This window comes from Halichoerus grypus, chromosome 2 (assembly GCF_964656455.1).
Source record: "Halichoerus grypus chromosome 2, mHalGry1.hap1.1, whole genome shotgun sequence".
Taxonomy (NCBI): Eukaryota; Metazoa; Chordata; class Mammalia; order Carnivora; family Phocidae; genus Halichoerus; species Halichoerus grypus.
Window position 1 is genome coordinate 32,164,769 of NC_135713.1, and position 14,152 is coordinate 32,178,920.

The 14,152-nt window shown below is 40.3% G+C and overlaps 1 protein-coding gene across 4 annotated transcripts in view; it reads right to left on the reverse strand.

Annotated features, from left to right (window-relative positions):
- Positions 1–1,049: 1,049 nt before the first annotated feature.
- The window catches only part of C6 (complement C6), a 61,261-nt gene continuing 48,158 nt past the window's right edge, over positions 1,050–14,152 (reverse strand). For 2 of the 4 annotated variants that reach the window (XM_036068456.2, XM_078066681.1), the window contains 3 exons: positions 9,372–9,462; positions 6,758–6,999; positions 1,050–1,777 (listed from right to left, as the gene is read on the reverse strand). In XM_036068456.2, the coding sequence (XP_035924349.1) occupies positions 1,602–1,777; positions 6,758–6,999; positions 9,372–9,462 (509 nt within the window). In that variant the 3' untranslated portion in view covers positions 1,050–1,601. The remainder of the gene's footprint in view (positions 1,778–6,757; positions 7,000–9,371; positions 9,463–14,152) is intronic. The other 2 variants (XM_078066679.1, XM_078066680.1) reach the window with 2 other exon arrangements.

The following is a 14,152-nucleotide window of genomic DNA, read 5'->3' on the forward strand; positions in this document are numbered from 1 at the left end:
TGCCTCTTTGCCCTCACTCTTTGTCTTGGGAGTGCTGCAGGCATGATGCTGACAAGATGGCACCACTTTTGTGAGATGGGAGGGGATGGCATGACCGGAAAAGATGGGTTACTGACTCCTGGGAAAATAAAAATTCCCACTCAATTGCTGTTACACCAGGAAAATGTTTCTGTTCCTAGGTTTTTTTCCTTCCTCTTACTTCTCCTTTGATACTGCAAGATGTTTTAGATTTTGCTAACATGTTATGATGAATGAGATGGAGGAGGAGTGACATTTAATGTGTCCACACCTGATGAGGGTCCTGCAGGTGGCTGTGCGTCATGGCCCCCTTCTACTAAGTGGGATTCCATTGAGTTTTAGAGGAAGGAAATCTCCTTCCACTCACAGGCTTGGAGATTGGCTGGCTAAGGTTTTGAGATCAGTTAGTGAATCAAACAGAATGAGCTGTTGGATGACTCCATTTCTAAACTCTTTTCAAAATGTGACACTCCTGATGATCAGTACTACCTGGAAAGTTGTTAGAAATTCTCAGGCCCCGCCCCAGACCTACTGAACCAGAAACTGGGGGCAGCTTGCAGGCATGTGTATTAATTAGCAAGCACTCCAGGTGAGTCTGATGTACATCAGTATCGAGAACTGCTGTTCCAGAGATGCTCCTCTTCACCGATAAAATGGCACCCTAGCCTCTCTAAGAAATGAGTGTCTACTTGGTATGGCCTAACACAGAAGACATAATTTAATTTAAAAATTATTCCTTCACAATTTTCTGATGATTTTATTTTCCATCCATCACATACTTCAGCTCAAAAGCTTTGGGATACGCTTTAGCTGAGGCAAGGAGAATCTTTTTTCCTAAGAGTATGGAACTCCAGAAGTTTAGTAACTGCCTTAAGGGAGGCAATTTCCACTTGTTTCCAATCATCCTTGCTGTGATGTTTATTACTATGAAGGGTTTCCTGGCATAAGATGACGGGACTCACCTCTTCTTGCCTTATTTTCTCCATAGCAATTATCATCATCAAACATACTATATATTTTATATGCTTATTTTATTTTTTGAATGTCTTCCTCCACGTGAATGTGGGCTTCATGAAGGCAAAGGATTTTGTCTTTTTATTCACTGCTAATTCCCCAGCATCTTAAACAGTACTTGGCACATTGTAGACATTCAGAATTATCTGTTGAATGAGTGCATGAAGAAAGGATGGGTTTCAAGAATGTGTTTTACAAGTTGTTGTAGGTTTCTGTTTATTGATTAATTGAAGACAATTATGGTTTTTGTTCTTAATTCTATTTGTGAGAATGCTTAATATTATAGGCTTCATAAGGTCCTCAGAAGTCCCATCATTTTAGAGCAATGTGAACAGAAGAATTTACTGGATTGATGTAAAAGAGTTATTACCTGGGTGTACACTACAGAACCTCATGGGTTGGAACTGGATAGGAATGGCTAAGGCAGGAGAGGCAGGGTGAATAATTATATGAAAGTAACACAAAAGAATTCATGTCTAACCTCTGGCCACGCCAGTCTGCTGTTTATAGGAGGATGCCCTTTTGTAGGAATTATTTTTGGACAGTAAATCTGTTTATCAGTAATTGTTTTAGGCTGAACACCTGCCAGGATACAGTATTTCCACTTTCCTGTTGGCACATCGTATAGCTCCTACTTCACAGATGCTCGCTGTTTTCTCACTCGATCCCATTTTGACGCAGTAGAGTTGGCTTCCACCCTTGGAGCACTGGGGAGGCAACAGGCAGACACATTTGGAAACAGAGGCTGAAACGAGAGGGAGGCAGTGTGACTCACCACAGTACCTCGGGGTTTGATTTTACCTAGTTTGTCCCCAGAGCAGCAGGCACTTTGGTGGCAATGTATTAGAAAGCTGGAAAAAAGGCAATGACCCAAAAGATCCAACTGTGGTCGAATGGAGTCATCTGGATGGAAGATACTAGAATGCACTGGTAAGCCAGTAAGATTCAGCAGTTGGGCTGTCTCCCTCTTACTCACTGCCCGCATCCAATCAGTCACTATGTCCCGTCAATCCATTTCTGCAATGTCTTCTGTCTGTCCTTACTGTTATTTCTCATTGGCACCACCCGAGAACATTTAGTTACCTTCTGTTGAGAAGATGCTATGAAGCCACATAATAAGCCAAGTGCTTTACGTGCTTTATTTCATTTAATCCTCATAACAAACATACAAACTCTATGTTATCATGCTCATTCTACACATGCGCTTATTAGTGAGGTTTAGTGATTGGCTCATGGTTCCACAATTAGTAAGTGGTAGAGGCAGGTTTTAGATCATAAATGACTCGTAGGCCTTAATTCTTTAACATAACTCTACACCACAGTTACTGATTTCTTTCTAGAATATTTCTGGGTGGGTGATTCTTTTAAGAGGCCTGGTTTCAAAACCACCCAGTCACTTCATAATTCATATAAATCTTGCATTCATGAAATCATTTTAAAATGATTACTTGAGATAAACTTACCAAAGCCAAGAATATTAAATAAATTTTGAGTAAAGGGATATGGGCTCGTTTATACACATACATATTTTAATCAAAGGTCAAGGTCCTCTACAGTTTGACTTCAAAATCCCTTTGCAATGTTGTCTTTGTCTGCTTTGTCTGCTTTCTCCATTCTAGGTAGAGTAAGCCCCTCTCTGCTTCCCAAACAGGACCTCAAGGATGTTCTAGTTTTTGTCCTCTTGCCCATGCTATCCCCTTCTTTTGCTACGCTGATGTGCTCCCTCCTACTTTCCCCCACATGTCCAGTTTCTATAGGTCTTACGTCCTCCATGAAGCATTTCATAGGAACTTATCCCCATACCAACTAAACTTTAACTAAAGTTTTAATTAAACTTTAATAGTGTAAATTTGTTAGTACTATATCTGACGTTTTTATACTTTCTTGTTAGTTAGCTTTTCATATATGGCTTTCTCTCAAGACAGTTATAAGTGGTTTGTTTGAGAGCTCATTCATCTCTATGTCCCATTTACCTCTTAAAGAGGTGCTCAATTAATTCAGCTTCATCAATTGATTTTTTTTTAAAGATTTTATTTATTTATTTGAGAGAGAGAGAATGAGAGAGAGAGAGAGCATGAGAGGAGGAAGGGTCAGAGGGAAAAGCAGACTCCCCGCTGAGGAGGGAGCCCGATGTGGGACTTGATCCCGGGACTCCAGGATCATGACCTGAGCCAAAGGCAGTTGCTTAACCAACTGAGCCACCCACGCACCTCATCAATTGATTTCAATTCTGAATTTGGGATATAGGTGTAAGTATTCAAAAAGAAATGTATTGATAGATCTGGGATAATTCTTGTTGCCAAAATATCTGAGTCAGACTGAGAATCAGCAATGATGTCATTAAGAAGTAGCTTCTTTAGGCAGATATCAGTTCTTTCCCATGTGTCTCAACCAATGGGAGAAAATAAGGAAAAGAAGTGGGGAGATACTCATAGGCATGTAGACTTCTGTCTTTGGTAGAAAACATTTCATGAAAGAGCATGCATTCCCTTGTAAGCCCTCTGTCAACAGCTAGAGAAGATGCTAGTTGTGGAAGGTCTTGCTCATTGTTGTAAACAACAGGGTTTAGTGAAGGACACAAGACTGTTCCACCTCTGGAGAGGATGTCCACTCCCGGGCTTTTGGAAAGGCCATGGTCACCATTCTTTTAGGATGGTTATGACTTAAATGCTCTTAGCAAGATTATTTTTAGACTACCAGCACCAAAAGGCCCTTCCCACCACCTCTACTAATGCATCCTTCAGCACTCAATTCTCATGCTACCATCCTTATGAAACCCTTCCAGGCCAGAAGATTTTTATCTCTCTCACAGTTCTTATTACATACTGGCTTGTATTAAAGTTATTCATGCAATTATCATGAAAAGTTACTCCTTCAGTTACTGTGAACAATTTGAAGGTACAAATCTCCTTTATCTTCAGAGTCTTCATCATACCTTGTACAGTGACTTCCACATCTTGGATACTAAATGGATGTGTGCTGAATAAATTTCCCCCTTCTATTAGTTGATGGTGGATATTTTCGAAATTTAGGCAAAGCATTCAGTGTCCATAAAAATAGGCTCCTTAAGAAGCCATTCGTGTTCTAACTTTTGAAAAGTGAACATTTTGAAGTTCCATTTTAAACTTTCTCTTATTTCATTTTAGATAGAGAAGGAAAAGAGTAGCAAAGTACACAATGTAATCAAGAACACAGTTTAACCAAGGTGACCTTCAATTCAGCTCAAAATTAATAATATCCCAACTTGCCATGAGTGGGTTGGGTACAAAATTCATTTTTAGCTTTCTCTTTCTTCATAAATGCTGTGATTTGTACACTGATGCTCTTCTATAGTGCTACTGAACAGACTTCTCTGTGACATTGACTTTTGCTCACCAATTAGAGAAGACTGGCCCAGGCAGACCATACCTTTAGGGGGAAAAATGCTTTCAGTATTCTGATTGTGTGCAGGATCAAAGAATCTTTTAAATGACTTAAATCTCTTATTACAAAATGTTCACATATTAGTTTGACTACCCCAAGACATTCTGCTAACTTGAGCAATATTGATTAAATATTCAAACTTTTCAGTGTTCTTTTTTAAGACAAACTTAGACTCCTGGAGACTGTAGGATTTAGATATATGTACAGCAAAGAGCTAATAGTAAAGGCAGATTTTGATGAAATTGTAAGCTAGAAATTATTTGCTACTCAGACAGATCTGAAAAGAGTAACTTGTGGAAAAATAGCGAAAAAAATTCTTTGCTATAGAAGGTTCCATGAAGATCTTTTCTCCATGATAAATATGGAAGGATGGAAACTAACACTAAATACATCCCCAAATACCTGATCTACCTATTATAGCACAGACAGGGACCATTTTATCCTGTTTCCTTTTATCTTCTGTGTGCATTTTTGACAATAATGTTCCTACACTACAATTTTCAAAGAAAAAGTTTATATTTTAAATACAAAATGATATTCCATAATACTTTCAGCTCTTTTCTACCACAAATATTCTTTCTTTTTTTTTTTAAAGATTTTATTTATTTATTTGAGAGAGAGAATGAGATAGAGAGAGCATGAGAGGGGGGAGGGTCAGAGGGAGAAGCAGACTCCCCGCTGAGCAGGGAGCCCGATGCGGGACTCGATCCCGAGACTCCAGGATCAGGACCTGAGCCGAAGGCAGTCGCTTAACCAACTGAGCCACCCAGGCGCCCCCCACAAATATTATTTCTAAGGGACATGTCAGTTGGGTAATGGTGTTGGTCCGGCAACGAAAAATGAGTAGTAGAGTTTAGCTATAAGATGATTTGATACTGATCAGAATTGGGCAACTTACAGAAAATAGAAATGTAATGCCACTTCCTGAGTATCAAATTGACAGAGAAATAAAGGAGTAATTACTCCAAGCATTGGTGAAAGTATGGAAGGCAGTCTTAATTATACATTGTAGATAGGAAATATAATATGGTAAAAACATTTCTGGAAAGCAAGTTGATACACAGTACCAAAAAAGATTTTATATTTGGAAATAATATTTACCTAGAAATTTCATTTTCTAAGGTATATCCTAAGGAAATAATCTTAGATTAAAGATTTATGTGTGATAGATTTGTCTATTACAGAACTGTTTGTAATAGCAAAATATTGGGAAAAATCTAAACACTTAACAGAAGATTAGTGAAATAAATTACAGAATGTCCAATAGGCTTTGGCAGACATTGAAAATTATGTAGCAGAGTAATATATAATGACATGGAAATAGTTTCATGATATATTAAGTGAAAACAGCAATATGTAAAATAAGATGTAAAGGATGATACTTTTTTTTAAAAAAATTGTAATATAATCAGGGCCACCCCTGAGATATATAAGACCCTGGGAATTTTTTTTTTTAATGAGATACCTCTCTATATAAACAAGTACAGTCACTCTGAATTACAGAGTGTCAGCACCATACTAGCAGTCCAATCTCAAGCAATCTTGGCAAAGAATACCCTGCTGGCTGGTGGCTCACCAGGCTGCTTTCTGGGAATGAGGGTCTGGCTCTGAGCCATGGATGACTCTACAGGCATGAGACCCGGAGCTCTTTGGAGCAGTTTGTTGACCCCATGCATGGTGAAAGAGAAGGAGTAGAAGGTCAGAGAATGTTCCACAAGGGAGAAACAGTGCCTGAGCCCATGAGAAACCCCAGTCTGGGCTCAGAGTATCCTACCTGATTAACACTGCCAGCCTTGGCTAGTCCCAGGCACTGCAAGAGGACTTAAAAAATTTTGAAGAAGATGCTTCTGGCAATTAGTATCCATGAGGAATTCAGTTTAGGCTCAGGGCACTCTAGCTACATTGTCCTAGCCAGTCCCAAATGCCAGAGGAAAACTTAGACAATTCTGATGAAGGCCCTCCAAAGCTGGGGGTGGGGAATGGTGCCTGAAGTATGAGACTGGGACAGGTGATTTTCTACTGGAATCTAAGGCTAGTACTGATTGTATATGCATTGAAAAATAATTAGGAAGATTCACCCTAAAATTATGAAAGTAGTTATTTCTAACAGTGGGTGGGTTATGTTTTTTCCTTTCTATTTAGATAACTTTATAGAATTTTTTACAATGTAAAGGAATTATTTTTGATTAAGGTTTTTGTTTTATTTTGTTTTTAGAAAGAGTATAAATGCAAATAAGATGAACTAGTTGCGATGAAGGTTATGTGTGAGCATTTCTAGTCCGTGGTCACCACTGGAGCTTACCTGAACATTTTTCCCAGTCGTAGCAGACGTCATAGCCACAGGATTCTTTCTTTGTGCTATTGGATGAAAGTTTTCTCCTTTCAAGACCCCATTCTAGCTGTGGACCATCTTGGCAGGAGCCAATATGTAGAAAATGGAGTTGCTGATTATTTAAACATTTCTCTGCCAAAAACTTACAAGCAGATGAAGTAAAGTAATGGCTGGTGTCTGTATCAAACACACAGAGATCTTCTGAGTAATGGCTGCCCAAGAGAGGAAAGCAAATATTTATATATGAAGACTAGAAAAAAAGAGATGGCAGGCAGTCAATATAATATGTAAACTTACCACCCAGTTTTCTTCCCCCGCTCCCCCCTGTCCCCAGCTTCTCTTCTTTCAGTTCTTCATCTCATTTTACATGCTCTGCAGTTCATCTTTCTAAAATTTCATCTTAATCTTGGTCTTACTCCCAATTGTCTTTGAATCAAAGTCTGAATTCTAAAATTCTGGTAATCAAGATCCTCCACAATTTGACTCCAATTAACTTTCCTTTCTAGAATTATTTCCCTTTCCTTCCTAATCTCTATCACCTGACAATTGTATTGATAATTTTTGAAAATTATAAGATTACTTCTCCTTTGCTGGCATCCCATGCTCTACTCAATCATCTTTGCATTGTCTTTCTTCTCTGCCTATGTGTGTCCAGTTCAATTTCTGGCTACACTTTGAAGCTAACCCTGGTCAAACTGGTCCATGTAGTCTGGACTGCCTCAGAACTCTGTAATACTCAGGAATCGCAACACTAGAGTCTTATATCATTACATAGCTTTGCAAATGTACTGTGATTGAGTGCATGAGCTTTTATGTCATTCCCTGGGTAACTTGCTTAATCTCCCTAAGTAGATGATGGGTCCTGCTCCCAAGAGGTAACCAGTGGCCACAGTCCTTCTTTTGCTGAGAGGATAAAAGGTCCTTGATTATTCTAAATTTGAGTTTCTTCTCAGATGTCAGTTTTAGAGTTCACAATCAGGGCATCAGTGTGTAAATTTACCTCCAGGAAGTAAAGGCCTCTCTCTATGTGCAGAGGACTTAAGCTGTGCGGCCAGTTGCCTCTCACAAACACCTTCCATGCTGTGTAAAGGAAACCGAGGACTACAGAAAGAGGCTAGAGAGGTAGGTAAGAGCTGAAACTCAGTTCCAGAGGACAGTCTGCATTCTCACAATTTGGTATTGCAAAGATAAAGGTTCCCTCTGTGTTAAATGGGCACTCTGAGTGCTGCACGTATTCCCCAGAAGGCCTGGATGAGAAGACTCCAGCAGCAAGAAGTTTCACGGAGGACCACTTCTGGTGAAGACTGAGGGGTGTAGAGAGGACCACTTTTGTGCTGAATTATACTTGTGGAATTATACAGAAAAATACCCTAGAGTTTTCCTAAATAAATAAGAAGTCCCTATAAGTGTTTGTTCACGGGCAGCATGGAGGAACATGAGAGCTACTTAGTGTTAAAAGTGAAGGATAACAACTGGGCACAGTCTGTTGTCTTCCTATCCCGATGTTCAGTCTTTCTCCTCCTCAGTCATAGGACTCTAACTTTATTCATAGGGCCTATGCATCCAGCCAAAGAACTGCACTTCATAGCCTCCCTTGCAAGTACATGTGGCCTTATGGATAAGCAAAGGTTAATGAGATGGAAGTGAGTGAAGGGTCTTACAAGAATTCGCCTTAAAAAGAGGGAAAATGTCCATTGTTGATCTTTTCCCTTCCTGCTCCTGCAGAGCGATCTCGGACCATGAAATAACTTTAAGGACGGTAGAACAAGAGCAGGAATGAGCCTCAGTCCTACCTGCAATGAGAGAGTCGCCATACTAGCCCTAGATTGCCTACCTCTGCATTTATTTTTTGAGATAGAGAAACAAAATTTTATCTTCAGCTAACACTGTTTTGAATTAAATTCAATTGCAAGTAGCCCTTAATTTAAGAAGCACCCTTGACTATCCTCAGTTTGTTCACATAAAGAAAATGTAGTTAGGGGCACCTGGCTGGCTCAGTCAGAAGAACATGTGACTCTTGATCTCGGGTTGTGAGTTTGATCCCCACATTGGGTGTAGAGATTACTTAAAAAAATATAAGGCAGTTATAACAACAAAAAGGAGATAGCTGTCTAGTCATGGCAGTCACAGGGGGATGTATCATTTTCATTCTTCATTCTCTCTACCCCAGCATGAAAAAATAAACTGACAAAGGGGTGTGTATATGTGTGAAGTCTGTACTCATACTACTGTCTCTATTCTAAGCTTTTGGAGTCATAACCTTGCCCTGTGTGTAGGGGGAAGAGGAAGGCTTTGAGATAATTGAGTCTGAAACCCATTATGGACAGGAATAAGTCTTCATGAACAAAACTGAAAGTTTCTTAATAAACAAATGCCATGTAAACTTAGGGAATGGGGCTGAGAGATAATTAAGAAAGCTTGCTACCCTGTGGGGAAGAAATCAACACAGCACAGGGGGTATTAGTTATGTGAAAAATTAATATGTTTCGTGTTTGTGCTTCAAGAAGCTCAGCTCCTCTATCAAGCTGGTTACACTAGACTGGTTTTCCCATTTTCCAAATACAGTCCATAGAGTATCTCTCACCTACAGTCTTCTTCTGGAGACATGCAAATGCATTCAGATCCCAACTGTTTCTGTCCTGGTTGACAACGGCCCTTTAATTTTGTCAAAACATCTGAAACAAAAGAAAAAGGGTAAAGAAGAGTGCACAGCATGTATTCCAAGTGGCAAGTTTGGACTTAGGAGGAAAGGCAGTGGTGAAAAGTTCTCACTTATCACCTGCAGTCCGGGCATTCATTTTGCCTTTTCCAAATATGCTGTCATGAAATATTCCATCTGAAAAGTCCTTTCTAGCTCTCATGAGCTGTCCTTTTTCAACCTAAAATTGCTGTTAAGTTCAGAGAACTGAAGAGAATGGAATTGGTGAAATTTCTGTTCATTTGTTCTTCAAATATTTACTGGGCGACTAAGATACTCTCAGAACTGTGTTAGGTTCTGGAAATAGTGGATTGAGTAAAATTTCACCTAGATTCTATGCTCACAGAGCTTAGAGTTTTGTGAGGGCAGAGTGACATTAATCAAACACATGCACACAAATAGAATTGCTCATGTTATTCGTGCTATTAGAGAGAAAGCATATAATCAAGAAAACTGACGTCGTGAGGAAGGTTAGGACTGGGAAAATGGAAAGAAGAAAGGGAAAATGTTTGCAGCAGAGGAACCACTGGGTATGGAAGTTCAAAAGAGAGGCAGCATGTGATTTTCCTGGAACTGCGAGAAGGCCCGTGTGGTTTAAGTGCAGAAAAACAAGAGCATGGAACAAGATGAGGCCAGAGAGGTGAGTGTGTGTCAGGCTGTGCGGGGGCTTACAGCGCTTTTGAAAGATTTTTGCCTTTCTTTTATAAACAATGAAAAGTCTTCAGTGGGTTTTAAACAGGGGGTCATAGGACAAAATCAGGTCTGGATTCTGAAAAAGAAATTAATTCTGGCTTCTGTGTGGAGAATGGATTTGTTGAAGAGGCACGGTGGCCAAGAAGGCTACGGGTAGACAATCTATGAGATGATTATAGTAGTTCAGGTGAAAGAGGATGGTAATTTGGACCAAAATGTTGAGTTGGAAATGGAGAGAAGTAGATAAGTCTGTGACATATTTAGCAGGTTAAATGGATGAAATTGCATATTGTGGGTAAGCTGTGAGAGCTGCAAAGTATGATTCTTAGGTTTCTGGCTTGCATTAGACAATAGACTTTGGTGCCTTAACTGAAATAGAAAATATTATAAGATGCTTAGTTTTAGGGAGGCAAGGGTAATGACTCAAGAGTTCTTCTCTGCATATGTTAAATTTATGGTATCTTTAATTTCTTTTTTAAAAAAGATTTTATTTATTTAATTTATTTATTTGAGAGGCAGAGTGCACAAACAGGGGGAGCAGCAGGTAGAGGGAGAAGTAGGCTCTTTGCTATGAAAGGAGCCCACTGTGGGACTCGATCCCAGGACCCTGGGATCATGACCTGAGCTGAAGGCAGAGCTTAACCGACTGAGCCACCCAGGCATTCCTAAATTTATGGTATCTTTAAGACACTCAAACAAACTAGATCAAAACAGATACATAAAAATGTGGCTATTTGGGTTTAAGCTCAGTGGAGAAGTCTGTGCTAATGAATTAAATTTGTTATTATTCTTTGGGGGAATCCTTGAAGCCATGGGTGTGGGTGAGATTCCCCAGCAGGAAAATGTAGCATAAGGTGAGGGGACAGATATGAGCCTGAAGAACTCCAACATTTAACGTCCAAGCACAGGCAGGAGGCTGCCAAAAACAGAGAGCAACAGCCAGAGAGGTAGAAGCTAAACAAGATGATGTTGTATACTGGGAGCCACAGAAAGAATAGGAAGAGGAAGGCCAACACTGTTGGATGTTCCTAAGAGGTCAAAGGAGATGAGGATAAAATAATATCCATTACTTTTAGCAGTACAGATGTCAGTGACAATGGTGAAAATTGTTCTTTCAGGGTAATGCCTCGAAAGTCAGATTTTCTTACAAGAAGAATACATGGAGTAATGCAACTCCTAAATGGAGCTGTTTATCCCTGCATGATATTCTAGGCACTAGTATATTATGGTGGGAAAAAAGACATAAAAAGAATGAAAACAAGAGTGGTCCCTTGTTTTGCATGAATGTAAAGGACATTGTGAAAACAGACATCAATCAAATAATCATAGTAATGGTTTTATACATAAAGGCCGTGATAGGTATTTTGAAGAAAGGGAACATGGTTCCAGAGACCACATAACAAAAGACCCCAACTGAGAAATATGAGGAAAGATCCATGAGGAAGTGAGGCTTGATCTAAGACAAGCAACTCAATAGTGTGTATGTGAGCAATGGGGATTAAAGTAGAGGGAGTAACACTTGGGTATATTATATGGATGGGGAAGTCTTGGTTGTCTTGGCTCACATGAAGATCCATCCAGAGGACGTTTAGACTGGTTGAACTGGACCTAGAGCTGACTTCCTGAGCCTATTGCATGAAACAAACTTCCCAGGACTGAATCTGACTAATCCATAGAATCACAATGGGCTTCCGGAAGCAAGTAATCATCGAAGGATGGCAGTAGGCAGCTATAGCTAGATATTCTGCCACGTTAAATGGCTGAACAGGAGGCCAAGCTCACGGTTGCTCCTTTTAGCCTACCAGGCAGAAGGTTTGATGAGGGAAGGAGGTTTATGTTAGAGGCAAAAATAACGATTTTAAAAATTGGCAGGTTTTCTTCATAGCAATGAATTCCATAGCATTTCCTACTCTCATTCTCTGTCAGGAACCTTATTCCTTCTGGTGAAATCTGGCCCATAACTTTCCTGAACATGGAGACCTACAGCTGCTGGGAAGGCCTCAGATACTAAGCTTTTCCATTGACATGGGATTATTTTTCTTTGTTGTAGAGCTATACCTCTTTGCGCTTCGGAAATAAATCCACACTTAGGTCAGGGAAGGACCCCAAGCTGTACATTGTTTCCAAAGAGAACCAACTTTCAAACACTTGGCACTACTGATCGGAAGTTGTCAATGATCACATGCAAGGAGTCTGCCCCCTCAGTGTGTCAGGTGGAAGTCAGAACTGGCTGTCAGCTGCCCATACCACCCGGCACAGTTAGTGAAGGACATGGAAATGAGAACATTGTGATCTTTGGAGTGCTGGGGTCGAGGGGATCTTCGGGAGGTGTCCATTTCTCGGAGGAGGAAAAAGTAACTGTGGAGGCATGCACCATCTCATCTCCTCAGGAAGCTAGACCTTTTTCATGTTGAAATAATTAAAAATCTTTTCCTAACTAAGGATGGCCTGAAAGCCTCTTTGTCTGTCTCACAGCTCCCACACACTGAGAGGAAAGAGTGTTCAGTTTTATTGATGATTTTCTCTCTTTTTCTGACTCCCCTCATTGATCTTTTTGCCAATGTTGTTGGAGAGAAAATATATGAGATAGGATGTTTATTTACTCTATCTGGATATAGAACATCTCATTCTCTCTCAGATTGGATTATAATTTCAACTTCTTCTCCAAACAAAATCATGGGTGTGTGTGTGTGTGTGTGTGGACAGTGCTGTTATTTGTATAGAGAAGATACTACCTAAGATGCCCAGAGGATTTTAACTGTCTGAAGCCTGTGGTTCCCCCCCCGCCCCGATCAGGAGTCAAGTGAAATCCAGCCACAATATCAACTTGAAGTTCTCACAAACTTCCATGATACCTCTTTATCAAAAGTTTTAAGGTTATTTTAATAGGTTAAATTTTCCCCTTTTCTTCATGCATTATGATAGCCTAGAAGAGGGTATGGAAGGCCAGATGGCAGTGAACTTGGGGAAGGAGTACAGCTGTTGCTCAGTGTTCTCGTTGACCCAAACTGCCCGACCTTGGGTTTAACTTAGCCTCTCTATACCTTCTGCTTTTGCAGAAGCAAAATGGGCCTAATCATATCTGATCTCAGACACATCTCCCAGGATTCCCTCAATAAAAATAAGACCTGCCTTGAAAAAGCATGCTGAAAAAGTTGGAAGATATGAATTAGTGGAAGCCCTTAACTGTCTTCCAAGTTACTGACTCGCCAGACTGTTTTCTCCAGCCTCTCTATGGCAGTTGCCTGATGTTGACCTTCCAGGTTTGTGGGCTCCTCTGGTTAGAGTATGTAGTTAGACAGTAATGAGCAGGACAGGGATGGAGCAGAAAGGCACCTGTTAGGCATCAAAGGGGAGTGAGGTGTTGTTGTTGCGGTGAGGAAATCCTAGGGCAACAGCAAGCTGAGGCTATGCGGTATCTTCAGATGACTTTTCTCTCATTATACCATTTACATTGTAGTTTTGAAAGATCTTGGCCCCTAAAATCACCGTGACAGTTCTGATCAATCCAAATAAGGAAAGGAAAGGGGTGGTACCTGGATTCCTGGAAAAAGCAGGCTGCCACCCAGAAAGATCCCACCTACCGCAATGAATATTCCTCCTCCAATTACTCAAAATACAATACAAGCTTGTAAACAGAAGAAATCCAGGGCAGTTGCTCGCTGGAGTCTGCCCGTTCTTCCTCTGAGAGTGGACTTTCGCTTTAATAAACTTGCCCACACCGCTCATCTGCTCTGTCTGGTCTGTCCTTGAATTCTTTCTTGCGATGAGACCAAGAGACCAAGAAGAGACCAAGAGGCTCTTGCAGTCTCTTTTGGAAACACTCTCTTTTACAGCCTCACGTTTCTGCCCTCACCAGCAGAGCTACAGGTTTATCAGTGCGTGTGTCTCCTAATCTATATATGCCGGTTGTTACTGTAACTGTGTAAATTGATTAACTACAGCAAGTGATAAAATAAAGGAGGAAAGAAGGA